General features: G+C 33.3%; 1 protein-coding gene across 1 annotated transcript; it reads right to left on the bottom strand.

Annotated features, from left to right (window-relative positions):
* Positions 1-190: 190 nt before the first annotated feature.
* LOC110817124 (CASP-like protein 5B2) lies at positions 191-7,824 on the bottom strand. The gene is made up of 3 exons (XM_022045532.2): positions 7,267-7,824; positions 1,631-1,763; positions 191-584 (listed from the first exon to the last, which is right to left on the bottom strand). The coding sequence occupies exons 1-3, from the start codon at positions 7,395-7,397 to the stop codon at positions 387-389; spliced, it is 462 nt and encodes a 153-aa protein (XP_021901224.2). The 5' UTR covers positions 7,398-7,824; the 3' UTR covers positions 191-386.
* Positions 7,825-27,823: the final 19,999 nt, after the last annotated feature.

Genomic DNA, 27,823 nt, shown 5'->3' with positions numbered 1-27,823 from the left:
CATAGGAGCAAATTCACCTGCATAGAATACATCTAATATAGCGTGGGAAAAATCTGAAGCAATTCCCACTTCGTATCAACAATTTAATACGCTGGCTTGAGATTTTTGAAATTGTAATATTTGTTTAAACAATAGAATTCAAAAATTTTAACTTCAAGATTTAGTGGTAAGAATAATGAACAAAGTAAAATGACTTAACACAAATACAAGTACCTTTAATGTGCAAAATTTGTCACAACTCAAGCCAGTGAAATTCGGAAAATTGCAACGTCAAAAAAACATGTAGTGAAGATGAAGAAAGGCAGAGGAAAAGAAGCAATTTACATGTCAAAATAAAAGTCAGTGTGAAGTGTGTATATGTCTGTTGAACAGGGATCGCACACTGATTAAACTGAAGCCAAGATCCAGAACATCACATGAGAGGATACAGCAATCAGAACCCATGCGACAAAAGCCAAAACTATAGATATCTCAAACCTGCTGCATGGAAGATGTTGTGACCTACAAAAGTTCAAATCTCTAGCGTATAAAACAATAACACCTGCTGATGAGCACGCTGCTGCAAGTGATAACAGAGCCGTTACCTGCACATTTTAAACAATAATTTGTGAGCTGACTATCCTCAAGATTCACATTAAAAACGAACTCCTGTTGGAGAGCCCCCAGGGCCCAAACTAGGTAGACAGCTTTTCATGAGAAAATAACCGCTGAATGGTACATAGATGTCAAAACATGTGCAACATATGAGAATCCAAAATCTACATCTTCAGACTAGCAAATAGAATATTAATACCCTAGAAGGAGAATCTTGTAATCATACTTGAATAACTACCTCCAAATACTATGATCAGCTACTCACCGCAAAACAAGGGTAAAAAAAATAAAACACCCCCCAGTTCTAGCCAGAGATTCCATTTCTATCGTTGCAGCCAAATGAAAAGAATCACACTTGGACTATTTGGAACAAATTCAGGTATGTAAAGGGAATTCATTTGCAAATTCACACTTAGAATTTGAAATGCATTGTTTCAATTCCATGAGAATTTCCATATGAGGTCATTTTTTTATTATTCTAGTCGAACTTACATAACTTCATAGTTGAAAGTGTGATTTTACATATGAATCCCAAAATATTTCTGGATTTATTCCAAATATAACCTTAACATAAATCCTCTTTGTAAATGGGCGGTACCCCCTCACTTGGTACCTTGTTTTTATATATATATACCTTACTTTTTTATTTCAAAAAAAAAAAAAAAACCTTAACATAAAATAAAAGAATGCCATAAAAAATTTTGAAATATACCCATAAGGTGGATGCATGAGAGAACTTAAAATACTGATTTATTAATAGAAAGCATGATATGAAAATTATTTTGTTGAAATCAGAAGATTCAAACTAAACGAGATACAAAATTGGATCTTAATCAACGTCAAGCAATGAACAGTACTTGAACTACGTACACACACACAGACAGAAAAGCCAGCATACAAATTGGAAATAGGATGACTACAAGAGCTAGATAATTGCTTCCCTAGAAAGCATCTCATTAAGAGTATACCAAACATCCATGTAAACTTTTAGCAAGCAAAAGAGAAATAGAGTAACTTTGAAGGCAAAAGCACATACCCAATCACCAACGACGAAAAGGCTCACTAAGATAGGATTTTGAAGGTCTCGTTTTCTCCTCAAAGCATAAATATCAAGACATGCAAGTCCAAAACTCCATAGCAGTTGAAGTCCCATTGATGCAATTAAATAGCTGAAACCAATGATATGGTACCACCATCAGTAGTATCCAACAAACTGACTAATAATGCTTTTAGAATATTTTCAAGATGTAAACAACTTCCCCACACCCAACAGCTTTCGTAAGCAACAGAAAGAAATAGGAAGAAATTAACAGAGATTTTAGAGAATTTAGGATGTTAAAAACAGGTTCTCAGGGATTTTTAATACAAAAAAGGACATAAAACTTATGTATGCAAATTTTCTGAGGAAAAAGAGAGGATCTCCAGATCTTGCTACACACTAGCATAAAACTCATAATTAGATATACAAGTTTGCAACTATGCCACAATTCTCATGTTCCATCAATGAAATCTCTGTAAATTTCATTCCAAATCCATTATTCTGATATTAAATTTGGTTTGCCAACTCCACGTAATACATTCTAAAAAAAATCTCTCTTTGCTAGTCTAAAATTATGCTTAAGGACTAGGCACATTGAACCCTGCAACCACAAAGATTATTCATCCACAACACTGCTGAATAGCAACTGGTATAAAATTGATTATTAAGGTACATGATTTAGTTAACTGACTTGTATGTGGAATATGTTGAATCCTAATTGGGCAGGAAGAAAGTGGCTATTAGTAGGCAATAAGAGAAATAACAATTGCTTAGCCGAAAGAAGTTAAGTGGTTATTAGATATTATTAAATGGTTGAGTGGCAAAGTGGTTCTTTTACAAGACTATTTTGATATTTTTCATGTCTTGCAGAGTTAAGTTTCATAACCAAATAAATACAAGCCTAGTCATTTCCTAACCAGTTTAAAACCAGATCTACAAGCTCTAGGGGGTACTGAAAAGCCTCTAAATGTCAACATGCATAGGCATTAGCCCGACGACAAAAAGATGTATTTGCCACTATGTACCTTCAACCTTTCTCTTACTCTCCATGAGTTCCTAGATATCCCTTTTATCCTCCAGACCTTGACTAGAAACCTGCAAAACTGTATCTAGCAGCCAAGTAACTAGTAGTGACTAATACTCACAGCCAGCCTGCTCCACCACCCAATTTCCTGCCATCCAGTCTACTTTCAATAACAGCCCTCTAATAAAGAACCTAGTTTGTTACCTAAACCAAACACCCAAACCATGAAGCTTTCACCATCTGATATCGAAAATAAAAGAAGTAAAGGCCTTTGCTAGTTTTGTAATGAAAAATACCAAATAGGTCACATAGTCAAACAAATTTGTTGACAGCAACATTTCGTGAAGTGGTGGAACAAGAAAGGAGGAAGATGGGGATAGGGTGAAGTACAAAGAGCTGAAAGAGAAAGATGCCCGAATTTCCAGGCATGAGAAAGTCAGAAACCGTATAGTACAGCCAAATCAATGAAGGTAATGGTGATATATCCCGATGAATTCAGGCAAAAACCAAAACTTCATAGATGCTTGTGTTGCCAAGGCAAATTGGATACAGATTAATTCTCATTAAGGCAATGATATTGGCAGTGGCAAGGAGACAAAAAATGTGATCAATCAGGCTAATAAAAAATTGAGTTAGGTGATGCGAGAGAGCAATACAGGACCAATTTCCTTGTATTACCATTGGGAGAAGTAAAAGTTGTTCTCAGGATCAAAAGCTTATCAATTTTTTATGATATTAGTATGGCAATTTAAAAAGCTAACCATGACCCATTACGAAAGGGGAAGATGGGTGCAAGTTTGTGGTGAATCCACCACCATTATAGAGGAAATTTCAGAGAATAAAATGTTGAAATTACTGCAGGAAACCCCAACTGCACATATGTTTTCAAGACTCAATCAGCGAATCCACCCAAAATGATAATTGTCTGCAAAGAAAACAGTACTTGATCAGTATCAGGATGTGTTGAAGTTCCAGATTCACTTTCACTCGCTTAAGGATTGCCAAATTTTTCTAGACAGACCCAAATAGAAACTGTCAGTATAGGCCTTAAATAAACCAAGAAGCAGAAGAATCTAGTAGAGAAAATGGTCAAAGAAGTACCAAAATCAGGAGTTGTCCTACATAAAAAGAGTCTTTTGTCATCTGCAATTATTATGGAATTTATCTTTGCCCTTCTGTCCTCAGCGGTCAGTGGCTTGATTGCAGATAAATCATTGGCTTGGATGGCATCGGGGTGTGCAAGTCCAGTAGAAAGATTGTCTCCCTTCCTCCAGTGGTTATCATGTGGGTCCTTTGGAAGGAAAGGAATAGGAGATTTTTTTATGGCATCATATCTTCATTTGCAAGCACTAAAGATCAGTGGTCCCAGATCTTGAGTATTTTGCTTAATTTTCGGCCTCTGTATTTTCAAGAGGATTTAGGAAACCTTATATACGTTTTTTTTTCTTGAGTTTTATATAGTTTTGTACTTGGGTGGCAACCCCCTCGGCGCCCTGGTAAAATAATTCTCTCTTTCTTCTAAAAAAAAAAAAGAATTGTCTGGTGGAAAAGAAAGATAGCACGTGGAGAATGTGCATCGACTATAGAAAATTGAATAAATGGTCTGTTAAGGATGGTTTCTTATCCCCATCATTGAAGAGTTTTGAAAGGTTATGGGGATCCACATCATTTCTAAGTTAGACTTGCGGTCTCATTATCACCACACTGGAATGGCTGAACAAGATAGCATGTTCAAAAATTGCATTTAAGACAAATGAAAGGGCATTGTCAACTTTTGATAATGCATTTTGGCTTACACAATGCCCAATTGACTTAAGCCCTTACAGATGCTGTGTTCGGACTATTCTCTTGTAAGTTTGTTATTTTGTTCCAGAACGATTGAAAAGGAGAACATTACAAAAAAAAAACAGCAGATAAGTTATCCAGCTGAAGCAGAAGAAATAAATAAATAAAACAGAAAGAAAAAATTAAATTTTTTCTTGAAAGAAAGAAAGTAAGAATTAAATAACACAAAAGAGGTAACGATCAAGTGACCACAGCATCCTAGCTCCTATAAAGGACATTACAGGAAATGTCAGAGTATTTTCCATGAGCCTTGGTCCAAAGGGAAGCCATAAAAGTCATCTTTTCCCAAATTCCTGAATGATATACTGACAGTAAAACAATGGAGCAACATCAATAGCATCTCAAGCAAGTCCTACCAAGGTTAAGACAACACACCTTTTATGCCAAGAGAACTTAATGCATTTATGGCCCTACTAAGGTGGAATATTTATTACATGTTATTATTAGGACAGAAGTGGAGTCCCTCAAAAAATAATTGTTGTGAATCAGCAGCCCCAACCTAAGATATTGAAACAGTTAAGGAGATCTCTTGGGCTCACCAGTTACTATAGCAGGTTCATAAAAAAGTATCAGGGGCCACTCGCTAAGATGTTGAAAACTGAAAAGCTGTAGTAAGCAGAAGTGGAAATTCAGGTATCTGAAGTTTTGAAAGCTGCTGTTACACAAGCAACTGCCTTGGCATTGCCTAATTTTAAAGATTTCTTCACAGTGGAAACAGATATAAGTGAAGAGGATATTGGAGCAGTTTTAATGCAAAAATGGCAACCTACTACTTTCATAAGCAAAAGTTTTTCTACTAACAACCAACTACCATATTTCCAAAAAAAAAAACAACCAACTACCATCAATGCATGCAAAAGGAATTAATTGCACTTGTATTTGCAGTGCCAGAATGGATGCGGTACCTTGTGGGCAGGAAGTTTATCATCACTGCAGATCATCATAGTCCTAAGTACTTGCCTGATGCCACTCACAGCTAACCAAGGTAGTTATGTGAACTTACAGGGTCAGATTATGAATTTTTGGTATAAAAGAGGCAAGGAGAATACAGCATGGGGTACTAGAAATCCAACTTATGGCTCTCACTGCCTTCTTATGTCCGCACAGGACTACTGTAGAATAGTTGAGTAACCCTCATCCAACACTTGCTGCATATGAAGGAATAGTTTATCCTTCTTATGTCCGCACAAAACTAATGTAGAATAGCTGAGTAAGGATACCCTCATCCAACACTTACTGCATATGAAGGAATAGTTTATCCTTCTTATGTCTGCAAATTCACTAATTTACCTGAAAACAAAGATGCTGCATATGAAGGGCAGATTAGTGGTTGGCTGTGATCCAGAGTTGAGGTCTAAGACACCCAAGGAATGTCATGAGTCTGCATGGTCACTCAAGAGTACATGCTACTTCCTAAAAGAATAGGCTCTTCTGACAGAAGAGAATGGCAAAGGATAAACTGATCCAACAATGTGACATTTATCAGGAATTCAAACATGAATTAGTAGCTTATGTAGGGTTTTTGCAGCTACTACTAGTACCAGAGGCACCATGGAAAGATGCTTCCATGGAAATCATTGACGGATTGCAGAAGTCAAAGGGGAGAGAGGTAACGGTTTGCCTTACAAAGTATGCCCACCTTATGCCACTGGCACATCCTTATACGACAATCACAATGGATAGACATTTTTGTATGTGGTTTTCAAATTGCACGTGGTATCAGCTACAACTGTGAGTGACGAAGACTCTATTTGCCTAAGTGCTTCTTGGCAACAATTCTTCTAGCTACAGTGAGTGAAACCCACATATTTTAGAGCTCACTATTAGTAAATGAATGAACTAAGGTGGTGAGCCAATGTCTTGAAACCTATTGAGGTGCAAATGCCACAACAAGCTTGGGGATCGGCTGAATTGGTTACCATTTGCAGAGTTTTGGGATAACACTAGTCATCGTACAGCCACTGAAACCATTGCATTTGTTTTATATGGATGCTCTCCTCTAGTTCATATTCCATACTTTCCTGGGGATTCAAAGATAAGTAGTCTGGAAACTATATGCTGGACAAGGAGGAAAACTGCGTATCCTAAAGTCCATTTATCCAGGGCAGAGCTGCAGACTAGTAAAAAGACACATTGAACCACTTGTTTGGTGCTCTGGCTAACTGCCAGCAGACACAACTCGCAAAGATGCCCCTGACTTTCGGACCAAATATCTAACATTTTCTCTTGGGAACATGGGATCCTAAAGGGGATATTCATACGTGGAAAATGTGTTGAAATCCTGGTTGGCAGGAAGACTACGGCTATTAGTTAGAAATAGCATGAATACAAGTTGCGTAACCATAAGGGGCAAGTGTTTTAGTTAACTTGTAGCTATTCTAAAAAAAAAAAAAAAAAAAAAAAAAACTGGCAGACCCTAATGGTATAACTAGCCAGAATCAAGAAATGTACAACATTCTTACCTCTGTCTCTTCTCTCTCTCTCCCTCTCTCTCTCTCTCTATATATATATATTCTCCTTCAAAATTTCTTGATATCATTATCTTACTTGAAAACAGCTTTTTCTATTCAAATTGTAATAAAAAGGGTTTTTTTTGTAGCCCTAACCAATTTTCTTGAAACAGTTCCTGTCGAGATTATAAGAAACAGATTGAAATTATGATCAATTGATCAATTTTCTGAATACGGAAACCTCGTCAGCAGGGAATGAAGTTATCAAATACATACGATCAAACAAAAAAAATAAATTGGGGAAATAAAATTACCAGAAAGCAGTATAGCTAGAGAACCCAATAGCAGACGCCATAACCCCAATAGAAGCAGCAGCAAATGCACATTGTCCTGTTCTAAGCACTAATCCACTTACCGTACCTGGACTCCCTAACAGCTCCTTCATTTCGTCTCACTATGTTGCTCCCTTTGTATGAAAACAACGGGCCCTTTCCCCAAGATGAAGGGGGCCCAAGTAAGGGGATGAAAGAAATAGAAACCCTAGATTTTGATTCCCCACACCATTGATTGCAAAATTTTGCTCGAATTAACCATGCAGTATAAAAGGATCTGGAGTTACCAATACTGGAATTTTTGCATCAGTATCTTCTATTCTTCATTATAGATCGAGAATGTCGGACCATGGAATCTAGCTTAAAAAGAATTGTTCTAGTAATTGCTATGAATTACAAGCTTCCTTCTCCATTAAAGCTGTGGGCAATTGCGACAGTGCTAAGGCTATTTCCACTTTTTCCTTTGTGCAGCAGCTTCACGGGTGGGGACGTGTGGATTCTGTGCTTATATGACAACTCTGAATCTAATTTTAGCTCTATTTAGATTAACTGAAAAATAAAACATATAATGGAAACAAATACAAGTGTCAAAAAGAGTGAGAGGGGAGACAAGTACGTAAGATAGTGAAAATTTTCTTTTACAAAACCAGTTTGCAATTTAATTTTATTGTAATTATCTATAAAATAAATTTATAAATTAAAAAATATTTAATATTTTATTGATAAAAAAAATATAAATTTTACAACATTCAATCTAATACCCTAAATTCGTTACGTATTAGATTGTTAAATTTAATAAATCTCATTTATTTTTTTCATCTCACATTTTAAATGTTTTTTTTTTCACATACTTGTCTTTTCTCTTTTGTTTAAATTTATTTATATAAATAGAAAGGTTGTCGTTTTACCTTCATATTTTTTATTATTATCGTTCATTTTCTCTATTTATTGTTGCTGCTTCACCTTTGCCTCTCTTTATTGTAAATTAATTGAAGTTTTAATTTCTAACATTAATTAAATCGAGTTTAATTATCCAACATCCTTCCTTAAACTTGATTTAACTAATCCTAGCATATTCTTTAACTTGATAAATATATATGCTTTAAGTTGTTTTGTGAAAATATCAGCAATTCGATATTCTAATGTATAGTACTCGACCACGATATCTTTATCTTTCACTAAGTCACGGATGTAATAATGTTTGATGTCTATGTGTTTGCTACGACTATAAAATACTGGATTCTTTATTAAGGCAATAGTTGATTGATTATCACAATAGATTATCGTTGGAATATCTTATCAATGTTCTAACTCATCAAGCATCCTTCGTAGTCAAACTATTTGAACAGCGCAACTTGCAGCTACTATATACTCTACTTCTGCGGTTGAAAGTGCTACTACCTATTGTTTTTTAGAGGATCAAGAGAATGTACCTGAATCAAGATTAAACACATAACCTGAAGTACTTTTCCTTTCTTCAATATCACCTGCTCAATCACTGTTTGTATACTCAACTAATTCCATCTTGTTAGTAGTTGAATAGAGACATCATCAAGCGTTCATTTAATACATCTCAATATTCTCTTTACAGCTTGCCAATGAGATTGTTTTGATGATTTCATAAATTTGCTTACAATATCAACTCTATAAACAATGTCACGTCTAGTTGCTGTTAAGTACCTCAAGTTTCTAATAAGTCTCCTGAAATTTGTTGTATCAACCAAATCATCGCTTCCGTCTTTTATAAGTTTTAACCTTTCTTCCACTGGTGTTAATATTGATTTGCAAGCTTTCATCTTAAATTTCTTCAAGATATCTCCTGCATATTTTTTTTTTTAGAAATGAATATGCTTTTATCTGTTTGGTTGACCTCAATATCAAGAAAGTAAGACATTAACCCCATATCGGTCATGTCAAAGTTGGAAATCATATCCTCCCTAAATTCTGACAAAAGTCTTGAATTATTGTTGGTGAAGATCAAATCATCTACATAAAGGCAAACAACAACAATATATATATCCTTGTTTATCTTTATATATAGAGTATGTTCGTATGGATATTTTTGAAAACCATGATCAAGAAAATAGGTGTCAATACGAGTGTAACATGCCCTTAGCGCTTGTTTAAGCCCATATAAAGCCTTTTTCAACTGATAAACTTTATCTTTTTCACTTTTCTTTTCATAATCAGGTGGTTGTGAACATACACTTCTTCTTTGAGTACACCATTTAGAAATACTGACTTAACATCCATTTGATATATTTTTTAATAAGTTTAGGCAGCAAGTGAAATAATCATCAATATCCAATCTAGCAACAGGCACAAACACTTCAAAGTAATCAATACTCGACTTTTGTTTATATCTTTTTGCAACTAGCCTCGCTTTAAATCGTTCCATTTCTCTGTTAGGCTTGTACTTTATTTTGTAAACCTATTTGACTCCAATTGACTTCTTCCCTTTCGGTAGAGTAGCTAACTCCCATGTATTATTCTTCTCAATGGCAAAAATTTCTTCGTCTATGGCTTTAATCCATCGATCATCATTAGACGCTTCTTCAAACACTATTAGATCACAATATGCAAAGAAAGCATCACAAAAAACATCTTCATCATCATTGGGATCATTACTAACTTCATAATTCTTCAAATAGGTAGGTGGACGACGATCTCATTGTGAACGTCTTAGTACAAGAGGAGATCAAGCTTCTGGAGTGACACTAGATGATTCTTCAAAAATTAGAGGAGAAGACTACTCACTAGTGCAATTACTTGTTTTTATTTCATTGTTTATGAACACCAGAACTGATAGTGATCTCTTTTCTTCTTCGGACCATTCCTATTCTCTATCTTCATCAAAAGTAACATCACGGCTAATGATTACCTTTTGGGTATTGGGTTGTATAACTTATAACCCTTTGTTTCCATGTTATAACCAATGAAGATGCATTTGTCTACTTTGTCATCAAGTTTATTCCTTAACTCATCTGGTATATGTGAATAAACGATACAACAAAACACCCTCATATGGCTTAAATTAGGCTTTTGTCCGCTCTATACTTCTTGTGGTGTTTTATCATGAACACTTTTAACAGGACATCTATTTAAAATATAAACTGCACAAGCAACCGCTTTTGCCCAAAAACTCTTAGGTAACTTCTTACAATGCATCATGTTTCTCACCATGTCCATAATAGTTTTATTTTTTCGTTCTGCCACTCCGTTTTGTTGAGTATATCTAGCCATTAACTGATGTTTAATTCCATGTTTTCTTAAGAAATCATCACAAACAATATATTTTATGCCTCTATTAGTTCTTAAAGTTTTAAGACAGTAACCACCTTGTCTTTCAATATATGCCATAAAACTCTTAATATTACACATGCATTCGATTTATACTTCAAAAAATATACTCAGTTTTTCTACTAAAATTATCAATGAAAGTAATGAAGTATTCATTACCTCCATTAGAAAGAGTGTCCACGTAGCATTAGTCTAAATGCACAAGCTCAAGTGGCCTTTTGGCTCTCCATGCCTACTTTGTAGGGAGTAGATGTTTGTGCTTCTTCTCTAAGACACAATGCTCACAAAGTCGATTAGGAACTTGAATAGTTGGTAAGCCTGAAACCCACTATTTATTTGTAAGAAATTTGATGCTCCCAAAATTCAAGTGCCTGAGCTGCGTATGACATAGCCAATTATCATCGACAATGACAGAATTACAGTTAAAAGCATTACCATAATTGATTTATGTTGGAAATAAATGACTGGATGACATCTTTGTCTTTAGGATCATTCATTTCTTTGTGTCACTTACAGTGCACCCGTATTTGTTAAAACACAAATCATAACAATTTTCTATTAGTTGTCTCACACTTAACAGGTTTTGAAAAATAGTAGAAGCATAGTAAACTTCAGAAATATAATTTGCAGACCCATTGTTTAATTTAATGGCAATTCTTCATTTTTCTAAAATTGGGACTTCATGGTTATCAATTTAGTTTCATCAAAGAACAAAATGATTCATCTAACTTAGAGCATACTTCCTTATTTCCACTCAAGTGATTGCTATAACATGAGTCTAATAACCACTGACTATTTTTACTTCCATTACTATCATGAGCTGTCATCAATAAAGTCTCTACACTATCATTTTGGGCTACCCCCACCTGATTTTCTCTATGTTCTGATATCTCTGCATTACACCCTCTTTTATAATGATAATATCTTTTGTAATTATGACACTGAATATATGATACGAGACTTAGATTGAGAAGATTCATTCTTTGTTGTACCTTATCTTAAAGTCATTTTGAAATTTCTTCCTCCTTTGCCTATGAGATTTGAGCCTTTTTTACTATGTTTTGATCTAGATGTCTCATCCTTTAAATTTAATTTAGCTTTTAAAGCTTGTTCTATTGTGTTTGGAGACCTTTCATTCATCTACATCTCACATGACTATAATAAAGCTTGTAAATCATTAAGGGTCATAGTGTCAAGTTTTTGGACTCTTCAATGGTTGCACCACATAGACAAATCGACTTGACAACATACGTAAGATCTTCTCCATGACATCTCTCTCATTTATTTGATCTCCATTAGTTTTCATCTCATTTATTAACTTCTCCATTTGTGAAAAATAATCACAAATACTTTCGTCTTTACGTTGCTCCATTAACTCGAACTATCTTTTCAATCCTTATAGTTGAGTTTGTTTGATTGGATATGCACCTTCATATGTTTTGAGTAAAATATTCCATGCCTCTTTTGTTGTTTTAGCATGGAATATCTTTTTTAGAACCGACAACTCCACAAATTGACAAATTAAAAATAAAGTCTTCTCATTTAACGAATTATCACGAACCAAGTCTTGTAAACCTACTGCTGACGACTTTTCCTTTTCAGCAAAACCATTATCTAAAATTTCGCCATAACTATTACTCCTCAAACACAGCTCCATTAAGTGCTTCCATATCACAAAAATTATTTTTGCCATCAAACTTAAAAATTGATGACTACACTTGTTGAATTTGAACTCCTGTTGGTGGACTAAAAGTCATATTGATCAAACCTTACGCCCCGATACTAGATGTTGTCAATTTAATTTTATTATAATTTTCTAGAGGATAAATTTATAAATTAAAAAACACTCAATATTTTGTTGGTAGAAAAAACATAAATTTTACAACACTCACAAGATAAAATCTCATACCCCAAACTCGTTATGTATTAACTTGTTGAAGCTAATAAATCTCATTTATTTTTTTTTCACCTTACATTCCAAATATTTTTCTTTTTCACACACTTGTCTTTTCTCTCTTACCTAAACCTATTTATATAAGTAGAAAAGTTGTCATTTTGTCTTGACCTTCTTTATTGTTGTCATTCATTTTCTCTCTTTATTGTTGTCGTTCTTTATTGTAGTCGCTTCACCTTTGCCTCTCTTTATTTTAAATTAATTGATGTTTTAATTTTTAACATTAATTAAATCAAGTTTAATTATCCAATGTATTCTATTTTCGAAGTTCTATCTTTTGTTGATAATATTAGAGAAAATGTAAGGCAATAAACGATAAAAATAGGTGGAGGAGGTAGTGTAAATAAAATTTACGATGAGTAAAATATATGGAACATGTTGAAAAATGAGAAACGAGGGAAGGGATGTCCAAGAGGGGAAGGTAAAGAAATGTGGAAAAAAGTTGCTTAGAGGATGTTTGGAGGGGAAGAAAAAAAAAAGGCATGCATACAAGAAAACGTATGTAATCATTAAACTTCATATAAGGTCTCAAGTATCACAATACTAATAACTTGACTTTTAACTTTCAATGGTTAGTAGTTTGAGTTTAAAAGTTAGTGCCTCTGTTATACTTAACCTCAAGATATTAAAAATTGTATAAAAGCACACATTAACTTGGTGACTCTATGTTAGTATGATCTTATACTTTATATGTCGTTTGATTGTGATTGTGCTATGTAGTCTTGATGAGAACATCAAGAATTTAAGAGATGGAGATTGTATTATCTCAATTCAACATATAAAAAAAAAATTCATACAAGTTATCAAATAACATACTACTAATACTTTGAGTTTAAAGTTTTGATGATTAATGTTTGAATCAAAAAATTATTGTCAGTTATTTGGTTTCAATGTACTATAAATAATATTAGAACACGTATCAGATTAGTGACTCCAAGTTGATTTGATCTTAAACATTACAGGCATTTGAAGTGTAACTTCTAGTTGTGGTATCTCAGCTTAATAAAAACATTAATAATTTGAGTGGTGGATGTTGTGATATATCAAATTTGTATGGAAAAAAATATATATAATTGCTATGTTCGATATAACATGCAAGTAACTTATTACTAATAATTTGAGTTTGTGATTTTAACACTTATAGTTTACTCCAAAAAAAATTTAGGTTAGTAGTTATAATGCTTAAGGTATTAGAATGTACAATTTCGTAATAATGTTGGTAGGAAATTGGGAAACTTACATGGTTAAGGAAAAGGTGTTTGGAAATTGAAAAACTTATATGGTTAAGCAAAAAGAGGGTAAAGAGAATTGGAAAGGTATGAGGAAGATGAGGGGTGGAAAGTAATGGGGGATGGAAATTGCAAGTGACAAGAGTTTAAAATTTTTTATGCAAATTAAACTTGTAAATTATAAGGGAGTCATTGTGAATTATAAGTGGTTGACAGAGATTTTTCTACCATTACTTTTTTATGCCTTATTAAGCTAGAGGTGTCAAGAAGAGTGACATGTGAATTAAGAGAGACAGCTCAATCATTGCATGGTTTTGCTTTAAGTTGTTTGAGGTTAATGGATACTATATGAGAATCATAATCGTTTTATTGCATTAGATTTTTTATTTAATTTTATACATTATGAATTTGATGAGTAATTATAATTTATTAAATTTATTGTTTATTTTAATTTTTATTGATTCTATTAGTTATTCATTAATTGAACATAACAAAAAGTTGATTCAATTTAGTTAGGTTCTTGATAAAAAAAATTAATGCAAAAATTTTCAACCCTATCAAATTCCATGTCAATGTACAATCATAATAATGACTACAACTATATAAAAAACACGTAAACATGAAAATATTATCCCTTAAAGGCTGCATAAAAAAGAATTTTATCAAGTTCACAGAGATGTTTAGCTTCCTAAAAAGAAATAGTATTTCTTAATGTATGACAATATAGATTGATCGGAAGGTTTATTGAAAATTGTAAATAAAATTTATGAGGTTGTACATTTGACAAAGTCAATTCCTTATGCATAATTATATTTCTACAAAATCATCTAAGATCACTCACCGATGACATATATAATAAAATATGTCCCGAAAAAATGTACTTTACATTATGTTGTATACTATTAAGAAGCATATAGGAAAGACAATCACACTTAAATTGAAACTTTAAAACTTAAGATTTGAAATTCAAATTATAAAGTAACCATAATAAATGAGTGAGTTAACAATTTAATAACTAGATATTTTCTAAAACTCTTCGTCACCTTCAGGTAGAGCACAAGTCCTTTATAATCTATTATTGACCACATACACTTGAAATACAATAAACAAGAATACACAAGCACAATAGTCAATGTCCTTCTTCAAGCTTTGCCTCATAGTAGTTTCCAATGTACGAATGCAGTAGTGGGTATCGAATCTAGGTATTCCCTTGCAATTATCTTATATGTTATTTTGAAGAAAGGTCTCCATTAGAATTAGGAATCTAAATCTAATTTTTCTATTTGATAACTTTGATGATATGAATGATATTTGCATCCAAATTATTTCGTTGCATATGACTGAAGTTGATTAGTTAACTAATTATTCTATTTTTTAATTTATGGCTCATAGGATGAAAATAAAAAAGTCAGAATTACAGTAACCCTTCTATAAATTTGGTGATTTCAACTTCAAACTATAAAGATGAAGTAGTTATTTTTGTTGTTCATTTGAGTTTGTTTTTAGCATTAAAACTTGTTATTTTTTCTATATATGTTAAAAATTAGAACTCACATTAAGTCTCATGATTTTTTTTTTAAATATTCTTATATTAAAAAAAAACACAAAATTGCATTAAAAAAAATGAAACATTATATGTTAAGTTTTCTTTTATGGAAAGTCAAAAGAAAAAAATAAAGATTATTTGAGTATTTTACAAAATTGCAAATAAAAATGAGAATAAGAAAAATATACATATATGTTATGTAACATATATGCATTTGTATTGAATTGTGAATACAAAAATGATAAAAAAAAAATTGTTATACCAAATAAAATATAAGTAGTTAAAAGTACTAATAGACATAAAAAATGGTAAACGAAAGATGAGATAGGAGAAAATATTTTTGAAAGTTTTTAATATAAGAATCAATGTCTACATTTAAAGAATTCAAGGTTTCCTTCATAATAAAAGAAAAGGTGGAACGACATCATAGTGTTGTATTTAACATATTGTATATCTGGATAAGTATATATCAATCTAAAATACAAACAATAGAGTGTGATTGCTTCATTCTTTTAGTAAAAGATCGAGTCGAGTTTAATTGTAATTCAATTAATGAATAATAAAACAAACAATAATTACTGAATTAAATAGTATCCACTACTTAGAATTAAAATTTAATATTCTTATATATTTTACAGGCAAATAGTAAACTTAGAATCCTATCGCTAACCTCACATATAATTTCATTACCTTCATGAGCATCATGATGTCCCTCATTATGAGCTTGTACATATGATTTTATAACTACTCGATTTGTTATGACACCTAATGAATTATCAAATGATGTTCTAAAGTTCTACTAGTAAATTATAGTATCGAATCATCTACATATATCTCAATTAAAATAGATATATGTCAGAAGTGAATGACCTCTAAAGTCATAGACATAACACCTAGTAGAAAAATAACATTGAGTGAAAAAGATATCATAACTTTTATATTTTTTTGATGAAATTATCACAAAGTAAATAAACAAGACCTAAAGTTATGACTATTTTTTTTTTTTTTTTCATATTTTACCTATTATGATACTATTGTGAATACAGTCTCCCTTAAACAAACATAGGATTTTAACTACTATATGAAATTGCATACGATTATTCTTTTGTTTATCAATAATTATTTTTTAATATAAATAATAAATTCTGAATTTTAATTTTTATAAATTAAAATTGTGGAAATTTCTGATAGATTCTATTAACCAACAAAACACATGCATCACTTGAAAATATAATAAATAAAAGGTTGAAGTTATAATTAGGGGGAGCTAATCTTACATAAATATTAATTAATAAAATTAAAGGAACGTAATTATGGCTGATGGGTGGTGGGCCCCGCGAGTATAATGAGATCTTTAAGAAATAATTGTTTGATTCGTTAGCTGTCGGTTGGTAAACCTTGTCTTTACAAATCCCTGAATGCATCTGGCCGCTCACGGGTGTTATTTTTGTTTTGAATATTATTATATACCGCTAATATAATATGTAAATGCATATCCATATCACGTGGTATGTATGTAATATAATCTTACAATAATATTTTTATAATTACATAATATATTATTTGATTAATATAAACAATTATGTTTTTATATATATAATATATCTTTTGTGGTAAGAATCAAATTCGGAATATGTTATTAAAATTTAATGTTGGTTAAGATGAATGATTGTTTTAGGCTTACAATATATTTATAATCTTTTATATTACAACTATTATAAATATTTACCGTTCTAATTATATTTTACTTATTCTATTTATTATTATTTTAATTAAAAATTATAAATAATTATTATATATTTAAATTATAGTATGTGAATATAATAAAACTTTTTTATTAAACTATTACTAAATTATATAATTCTAAAAATATACAATTATTATATTTATTTATTTAAAGATTTTTTAAAATTTAAGAAATTGTGACGTCAAAATTTTACAGTTTTCTTTATATATATATATATATAGGTTATGTGACTGAGTTGGGCACATGGATCCATTTAAAGCCCATGAAGCTTTTATTTTTTTAAAAAGAAAAATCTAATCTCTTTTTAATGGTTAATTAGTTCCTTAATTAGTCAGCCGAGGAGTTCTGATTAGTTTCAAATTGGTCCAATTTAATTTTCCAATCATCCTAATCCGCCAACAAACCAAATAATTAAGCTATAGTTTATTATATTCATGAACATAAAGTTTATTTGATATAAATTAATATATTAATATGATAAGTATATATAATATTAATTATTTTAAAAGAAATTTTAAATTTTAAAAGGTAAATTTAATATTAAACTAAACACCTAGTGGTGTTTTTGTTTTTTTTTTTATTACAAATTGAATAAAATATATTTAATGTTTGAAAATGCCGTTAGCAGTTCGGTTTAGTTAAAATATTATAAAATTCTTAATTAATTAATCATCTGTTTTTGTCGCTTATGATTGGTACGTTGTGATTAGAGACTTATACGCTTTGAATTGTGCTAATTAATCGTGATTAACAAATTTTTTTTAATTTGTTTGTGTTCAAATAAATACAACAATTATTACTGGAAATATGATATTAAGCTTAACTCTATTATTGTTCTAAAAAATTTATTATATATTCTTAAATTGTGTATTAATATTATGTAGTAAATAAATTATCATAAAATTTGAATTTTAAAGTAATATTTAATTTTTTTACTGTAAAAGTTCAAAACTTAAAAAAAATAAATCTATAATTTAAATACAGAAGCGAATAATAATGTTAAAGTTTTCATTCTTTACACAATAAATTAAATTGTCCAATAGGGTTACGTGAATATCTTTTCTATGTGGTTTATAAAAGACAAATGATAATTAAAGAAAAATGAATAAATAAATATATAGAGAAACCTTCACTAGTACTTGAAGGAAATTCGGGAGGTAAACTACTCACAATTCTCTTGTTGATGGGGATCTAAATTTTGGTCTTCTTAATTTGAAATGGTCAATAAAAGTGTGAGCTATACTATCCCAATAAGAATATCACATTAATCACTGATATAAAAAGTTGAAGTTTGTAAAAATTAGAAAAACAACTAATGGAGCAATTGTTTTAAGTAAACACATTTAACTTTAAAACTTTTTATTTGATACTTACTGTATGATTTTTTTTTTTTCCAAAATCAACCTATAAAAATAATTAACTAAATGACATTTCAATTCCATGCATAAGATCAACAATCATTCCTTTTTAACCTACTTACTAGGACCTCTGAGGGTTCATAGGGATATTCCTCTACCCGTGAACTTAGTATCAAGAATTGATAATTAACCCGGTCGTTCCCATACCTTATCCGGTAATGGGCACCAAAAAAACCATCGCATCGATACCCCGTTCAGTATGAGGATGAAGCATACCTCCCAAAACTCTTCTGGTATGAGATTTTTCAGCTCTGTCCAACTGAGGTAATGTCAACGGTAGGGTTCCCTATGTACTGAGTCTGTCCACGCTTTCCCAAGATGCCCAGTATGTTTTCATTTATTTAAACTTTTATCATCTAAACAACTACTAAACTATACCAACATCTTATTCCGTATTCACAAATTAATTCAAAGGGTACTTCAACAAGTGATATAGTTTAGCATAACAAAAAAAAAATAATAACCAGAATAACGAATAAATAATGAAGGAAGAACCAAATAACCGAGAAGACCATCAAAACCATCAATTCAATTACACATAGTATAATAATAAACAAATATAGACAGTATAAAAAATAAATAGAAAATCATGAAAGATGTGAACTAACTAATTTTGTCTCCACTAGTGACATGTAATATTTTTAGAATTTTTTTAATTTTTCACAAAATACACAATTTAATCTTTAATATAGCGTAACCAAGAACAGGGTGAGAGATCCTTAACCAGATCGGTGTTTTGAAATGCCATGCTATCTACTATACCTTCTAATGAGTCCTGAATTTTCTGAATTTTTCATGCGGGAATAAAAAATACTCTTCATATTCTTGAAAATACCCCAAAAATCTAAAATCGGTATTGAAAATTATTTCCGGCTAATTTTAGGGTTCCGGCACGGTGCTGGCTCTGCCGCTCATAGCAGTGATTCATCTCGGCTTGTCGATTTTGGTCGGTTTTGGTTGATTTTACACGTATCACTATGAAAAAATACGTTAGAGGGCCTCAGTTGGCCAGAAAATGACAAAAAACCAAACCTACCGGCAGGGAGTCTCCGGGTGCGGCGGCTATGCCAGTTCTCCTTTGTGGTTGGGGTTTTTTCTTCGGTTAACCTGTACAGAAAAAGACGGTGAACACAATGGTAAAAAAATTGCATGAAACGGGAAACGGGAAGGGGCTCATTGGAGGGGTTTTAGGATTTTGCCCGCGGTGTCTCCACTAGATTTTGTCCGTAATTTTTGGCTCACCCGTTATCCCTTTTTCTTCGATATGATCATGGAGAGACTGAAAATTGAATTTCGAGTGGGTAGGGGAGAATTTTACCTTTCTGGATGGTCGACAGTGGCTCTAGTGTGACGGCGGCTGGGGGTCGGTTTCCTTCTCCGACAGCTGGTCTTTTTTCTTCAGCGAGGGCAGGTGTGACTAGGGTTAGTGTTCCCCGGCGATATAATATTTATAAACTTATCCTGCGTCGATTTAGATCGTCCATTCGCGTCGACGTGGAGTGAGGAGAGTTATCCGATCGTTGCCTGTTTAAGACAATTGCGTGGGCAAATATAGACTTTTCATCGCGATTGATCTCATTCATCCGATCATGCCTAAGGAGAGAATGCATTTGAGCTGTTCACGTGCGTAGGATTGAATTTGGGTTGTCGGATCGCTAGGCACGCGGATCGCCCACGTGGCCTCCTGCGTGGTGCCGATATCAGCGTGTTTTCTCATACGGCATGCTCTGAGCCGTCCCACATGGCCAAATTTCTCTTTTTGTATTTTGATCCCCTTGTTTCTAATTTTTCTTTCAAAAATACCATTTGAACTCAAATTTTCATCCCTCATCTCTAAAATTGCTTTTAATTTTGTCTATAACCTATTTTTATCAAGTAAGTTAATAAAATTAAACTAACATAATATTTTTAATTATATTTATAAATATGAAAATTAATCTTAGCCTAAATTTTGGGCTCGGGTATTACGACTCTCTCCCCCTTAAGAAACAAAATTTATTCTCTCAAATTTGTTACCCTCTCACTTAATCAAACAGTTGGGGATAATAGACTTTGAAATTCAATTCTAGCTCCCATGTGGCCTTTTTCTATGTGTGATTCTACCATAGGATCTTGACAAAAGAAATTTATTTGTTGCGGAGTACTCTACTTTTTCGGTTTACATTGTCCACTAGTACCTCCTCATATGATAGATCCTCTTAGAGTGAAAGGATCTCGTGGGACAGGATGTGTGAGGGGTCTTGGTTATACTTATGTAGTATGGATACATGAAATACATTATAAACCTTGGATAGCTCTATAGGTAGTATCTCTCTGTAGGTCGTTGTACCAATCTCGTCTAAGATCTCAAATGGCCCAATAAACCGGGAATTTAATTTCTTCCTCTTGTGAAATCTACTGATTCCCTTAAAAGGGGTTACTTTAAGAAACACTTGATTTTCAAATCCCTCATTCGGGTATCCGCATAGCTTTTCTGCCTATTTGAGCTGTCTGAATATTCTTCATGATCTTAATTATCTTAGCTATATTCTCCTCTATGCCTAACAATTTCCTATCATCCACCTATTCCTAACAGATCGGTGACCTGCAGGGGCGGCCATATAATGTCTCGTTCGGGGGCCATGTCGATACTTGTCTAGTAGCTGTTATTATAGGCGAACTCTATGAAAGACATGTGATCATCCCAGTTGCCTCCGAAGTCTAAAACACAAGCTCGGAGTATATCCTCTAGTGTGCGGATCGTCCTTTCTGATTGTTCATCAGTTTGAGGGTAAAATGTGGTACTAAAGAATAACTTCATTCCCATGGCTTGATGAAAGCTAGACCAAAATTGAGAAGTGAATCTGGGGTCTCTGTCGGCTACCACTATCACTGAAATTTCATGTAACCTCACTATCTCATGGATATATATCCTTGCTAACTTGGTTAAGGGGTCGGTCATCTTGATAGCCAAGAAATGAGAAGACTTGGTAAGTCAATCGACAATTACCTAGATAGAATCATGTCCTGAGCATGCTTTAGGCAACTCCGTCATGAAGTCCATTGTGATATATTCCCACTTTCACTCTGGGATTAATAATGGCTAAAGTAGCCCACTTGAACATTGATGCTCTACTTTAACCTGTTTACATACCAGACACTTGGAGACAAAGTCAACTATCTCTTTTTTCATCCCGCTCCATCAAAACTAGGGTTGTATACTTTGATACATTTTAGTACTTTTAGGATGTATGACGAACTTTGAGTTATGAGCCTCTGTCATGATATCTATTTTTAGTTCACTGTCATTTGTAACACACACTCTATCCTGAAACCTGAGTAACCCATTGGCAAAGACTCGAAATTCTGCATTTACTCCCTATTCTGCATCTTTCTTGAGAACTGTTACGGTAAAATCGATTAATTGGGATTCTTTTATTCTTTAAATCAATTCGAGTTGGACAATCAGGTAGGCCAAACATGTAACTCTCTTCAAGTCCTGAATTCGAATATGTTGTGCGACCCTTATTACCTTTCATTTAGAAATCATTAGATAAACTAACATACCTGTACTTTTTTTGCTGAGTGGGTTGGCTACCACATTGCCATTGTCCGGGTGATACAAAATATTATAATAATAGTTCTTAAGGAGCCATATCCAACGCCTCTTATGCGTGTTAAGATTCTTCTGAATGAATATGTACTTTAAGCTCTTATTATCAGTATAAATCTCTAAAATCTCCCCACACAGGTAGTAGTGCCAAATATTCAATGCGTAGATAATGGCGATAAGTTTTGAGTCATGGGTGGGGTAATTTTTCTAATGACTCTTCAACTATCTAAACCCATAAACTATGACCTTCCCATGTTGCATCAGAACACAACCCAACCCCATGTATGAGACATCACTATTTACTGTATATCTACCTATTCCACTCAGTAAAGTCAACACAGGTGCAGTAGTCAATCATTTCTTGAGTTCCATAAAGCTCATTTCGTAATTTTCATTCCATTCAAACTTAAAGTTTTTCTTTATGAGTCGGGTCAAAGGAGCAGTTAGACTAAAAAATTATTTCATATATATTCGGTAATAACCTTCTATTCCCGAAAAATTACGAATCTCTTTAATCAAGGTCAATTTCTCCCAACTAAGTACTGCCCTCAACTTTTTTGGGGGTTCACTGATACTCTATCCTTTCATATAATGTACTCTAAGAAGGTAGTTTATTTGAGCCAGAACTCATACTTACTCAATTTTGCATACAGTTTCTTCTCCCTAAGAAGTTGCAAAACTTGAATCTGGTGGTGAGCGTGTTCCTCTCTACTCTTTGAATAGAGTAGGATATCATCGATAAATACAATGACGAACTAATCCAGAAATTACCTGAAAACTCTGTTCATCAAATTTATAAAAATTGTTAGTGCGTTGATTAGTTCAAATGGCATGACCAGAAACTTATAGTGTCCGTACCTGGTTATGAAAACTGTCTTAAGAATGTCTTCCGCCATGATCTTTACTTAATGGTAATTCAAACGCAAGGCTATTTTGGAGAAGACTTGAGAACCCTGCAACTGGTCAAAAAGGTAATCAATCATATGGAGGAGGTACTTGTTCTTGATCATGATCTTGTTCAATCTCCTGTAATAAATACATAATCTTAACATCTTATCCATTTTCCTTGCGAATGTGATTCCAGCACCTCAAGGAGACACACTATATCGGATGAATCCATTATCCTACAATTTATTGATATGTTTCCTTAACTTTTCTATCTTAACACGACTCATGTGGTAAGGGACAACCGAGATAGGCTGGGTGCCAGATTGAAGGTCGATGGTGAACTCAACTTCTTTGTCTATTGGTAGTACAAATAGTTTATCAAGAAACACATTCGGAAAGTCTCGGACTACTTGGATCTCTTGAATGTAAATTTCTTTCTTATGTCTGCCTAATGTAGAAAAGACAACCGAGTTAAATCACTATGTAATAAAAAATTACCATAAAGGAATAATATTTAAAACTTTTTATTAATTTGTAAATGACTCTTCGTTAGGAGGGTTGAATACAAATCTTTTGTGGAAATAATCTATGGTGGTATGATAAGCCGCTAATAAGTTCATTTCTAGAATTACATCAAAATCTCCCGTGTCAATCACTATCAAGTCCAAACTTAATTTACTATCTGCTATGTCTTTGATATAAGTTTTGTATATAACCTCCCCTATTAGTGTCCTACTTTCAAGAGTAGACACAAATAATAAAGAATCAAGTCTTTCAGGTAATACATTCAAATTTAGTGTAAATGCACGTGAGACAAACGAATGTGAAGTACTAGTATCAATCAAAATATGTGCAATGTGATTATAGATAGTGTACATATCTTGTATCACGTCCGAGTTAGTTTCAGCATCCTGCTGAGTGAGGTTGTAAGCTCTACCTTGGATAGGAGGTCTGACCTGATTCTGAGTTCGCAGGTACGCTCTCGTATAGTGTGAGGCACTCCCACATATGCGGCATGTATTGTTGAGACGATAGCAATGTCAGTCCCCATGATCCTTGTTACATTACTGGCAAGTCCTACCGCATCCTGTTACTAGAGCCTAAAAAAGAGTCTGAGTCACTGGCCTAGGCCTCTTGTTATGTTAAACTGGTATAGTGGGTGCTGATCTATAGTGTGAAACTGAGGATCTAAGATTCTCCACTGCTGAAGGAAAAATGTGAAGGTTTCTCTCTACTAGTTGTACCTTGGCCAAAACAACTGAGTAGCTGCTGAGCTCAAATACGTACCACTGTTGTTTGATCTTAAGATGGAGGCCCCACTCGAACTTTTTGTATTCTTGCCTTTATCTATCATGCTCTTAGGAGAATACCAGCCCAACTCTAGGAACCTTTGGGCATGCTCTGACACAGTCATATCACCATGGAGTAGGTGTGCAAACTCCATTTTCTTCAAATGCTAGAGGTGCTATGGGAGGTAATCTGCATTGAAGGCCATTAAGAACTTTTCCCAAGTGACTGGAATGGGTAGAATGGCCTGCTTGAGTTGCCACTAGTGACCTACCTCTCTCACAAACATGTAGGTGGTAAGTACGACATTTTATTCAGGAATCACCCCAAGAGTCGCAAAGGCCTTCTCTGTCTTAGCTAACTAGTACTAAGTCTCTTTAAAAGATGATGCCCCTACAAAGGTATATGAGTTTAATATTTTATACATTTTAATATAGCTTGGGTCCATCATTGATGGAACTGTATTCCGTGGAATGGGGACTAAATTGTGCTGTAGAGGGGCTGGGTAGTCCTATGACGATGCCGACTGGTACGGTAGAGGTAATAGATGATACGATGGAGAAGCAGGATTGTACTGAGGTAGCTCCGAATCTTCCTACTACAGGGGTGGCTCAAATTTGTGACAGCGGGGGAGGATTAAGTAGCTCCCTTCTTTCCTCCCAGGCTTGCTGGGCAGAGATGAGTTTCTCCAGTATATCAAAGAGTCTATCAACATCCTTTCAAAGCAAACAATCCTGGGCTACTCAGTTTAGTGGGAGCCTTCCTCTTATCATATTCTTATACCTATATTTCACAATAAAGGGTTAAGCGATAGTTTATATTTGGTATCTTTAACTCTTTATATAATGAATGGTTATATGGAACCTGACTCTTATACTAACTGTAAAAGACTCGAAACTAAAAAAAAAAATGAATTTATAATTTAAATACGAAAGCGAATAATAATATTAGGGTTTACATTCCTTACACAATAAATTAAATTGTCCCATAGGACTACAAGAATGTCTCTTCTACATAGTTCATAAAAAATAAATAATAATTAAATAGAAACAAATAAATAAATATCATAGAGTAACATTTACTAGCACTTGAAGCGAGTCTGAGAGATAGACTACTCATAACCCTCTTATTGATCGAGATCTAGATCTTGGTGTTCTTGATCTGAAATAGTTAATGAAAAGGATGAGTTACACTATACTAGTAAGGATATTACACTAATCACTAATACGAAAAATCGAAGGTTGGTAAAAATCAGACAAATAACTAATAGAGCCATTGCTTTAAGTAAATACATTTAACTTTAAAACTTTTTATTTAATACTTATCGTACAGTTTTTTTTTTCCAAAATTAACCTACGAAAATAATTAACCAAATGATATTTCAATTCCATGCATAGGATTAACAATTCTTCATTTTTAACCTACTTACTAGGACCCTTGGGGGTCTATAGGGATATTCTTCTACTTGTGAACCCAGTATCAAGAATTGATAATTAACCCGTCCGGTAATGAGTACAAAAAACAGCATTGCCTCGATACCATGTCCGGTATGAGGGTGAAACATACCTCCAAAAACTCTTTCGATATAGGACTTCTCAGCCTTATTCGATTGAGGTAAGATCCACAGTAGGGTTCCCTATGTATTGGGTCTGTCTACTATTTTTCGGGATGTCCAGTAAATTTTTATTTATTTAGACTCTCATCATCCAAACAACCACTAAAGCATACCAACATCTCATTTAATATTCACATATTAATTCAAATGGTACTTAAACAAGTGATATAGTTTAGCATAAAAAAAATAATAACAAGAATACCGAATAACCAGGATAATAGTAAGCAAATATAGGTAGTATAGGAAAATAAACGAGGAATTAGGAAAGATGTGAACTAACTAGTTCTGTCTCCACTAATGACTGTAATATTTTTAGGATTTTTCTAATTTTACATAAAATACACAATTATCGATTATTAATCTTCAATTTTCCTTAACTGAGAATAGGGTGAGGGACCCTTATCTAGATAAGTGTTTTGAAATGCCGTGTTATCTATTATGTCTTCTAACGGGTCTTGAGTTTTCTAAATTTTTTATGCGAAAATCTAAAATACTTAACACGTTCCTAAAAATATCCAAAAAAAATCCAAAATCGGTGTTGAAAATCCTTTCTGGCTAATTTTTGGGTTCTAGCACGGTGCCACTGTGGTTCAGCGCCAGCTCCGCCACACACGGCAGCGGTTCAACTTGGCCTGGCCGGTTTAGGCCGATTTTACACGTATTCATTTAGAAAAATACGTTATGGGACCTTGATTGGCTAGAAAATCACAAAAAACCTAACCTACCAACGCGCGGGGGGGGGGGGGGGGGGAGGGGGGTGTGTCTCTGAGTGTTGCGGCACCATCAGTTCTCCTTCACGTCTGGGATTTATTTTTTGGCTAGCCTGCACAGAAAAGGATGATAAATACAATGGTCAGAAAATTGTGTGAAACAAGAAACAAAAAGAGGTTCACGAAGGGGTTTTAGCATTTCGACTGCGGCAGCTCCGTCGGATTTTGCTCGCAGTTTTTGACTCACCCGCCATCCCTTTTGTTTCGATATGACCACAAAGAGACTCAAAATCAAATTTCTAGCAGGTAGGGGAGAATCTTATCTTTTTTGGCGGTCGACAGTGGTTCGGTGCGGCAACTGCCGGGGGTCAGTCTCTTTCTCCAGCGGCTAGTCCTTCTTATCCAGCGAGGCGAGGTGCAGCTAGGGTTAAGGTTCCCCTGCGATGCGATGTTTATATATTTATCTCGCGTTGATTTGGTCTGTCCATTTGCGTCGACGTGAAGCAAGGAGAGCCATCCGATCGTTGCCTTTTTAGGCCGATTACGTGGCGAATCTAGACCATTCATTGCGATTGATCTCATCTGTCCGATTGAGCCTAATTAGGAAATGCATCTGAACTGTTTACGCGTGTGAGATTGAATCTCGATCGTCGGATTACTGGGTATGCAGATCACCTGCATGAAGCCAATGTCAGCGTATTTTATCACGCGGCGTGCTCTAGTTTACCGTGGCTATTGACTGGACCGTCCTACGTAGCCGATTTTTTTTTTTTTTTTGTATTTTAACCCCCTTGTTTCTAATTTTTTTTTTTAAAAAAATACCAATCGAACTCAAATTTTAATCAATCTTTTTCAAAATTACTTTTAATTTCGTCTATAATCTATTTTTTTAAAATAATTTAATAAATAATATTTTTTATTATTTTTATAAATATAAAAATTGATCTCATACCAAATTTTAACCTCGAGTACTACATTTACTATACTTTTTAGGATTAAAATTTAAAAAAAATAAATATATACTTTGACGACAGAAATAAACTATACTACTTAAATGTATTAGAGAAATCCTTATATGCTCGTATTATTAATCTCACATACAAGATTTGCCTTCATCGTAAACTAAGTTGGATATCTATCATTCTCCACCAGTGTTTTTATCATTATTTGAAAATGTGAAAAATGAAAAATTATACTGTAATATATATAAATTTATAAAATATAAACGAATGACATTTTTTAATAGCATTAGA

The sequence above is a fragment of the Carica papaya genome, chromosome 8, assembly GCF_054855325.1.
Source record: "Carica papaya isolate Zhongbai chromosome 8, ASM5485532v1, whole genome shotgun sequence".
Classification (NCBI taxonomy): Eukaryota; Viridiplantae; Streptophyta; class Magnoliopsida; order Brassicales; family Caricaceae; genus Carica; species Carica papaya.
Note: the sequence above shows the minus strand (reverse complement) of the source record. Positions and strands in the feature narration are given on the sequence as shown.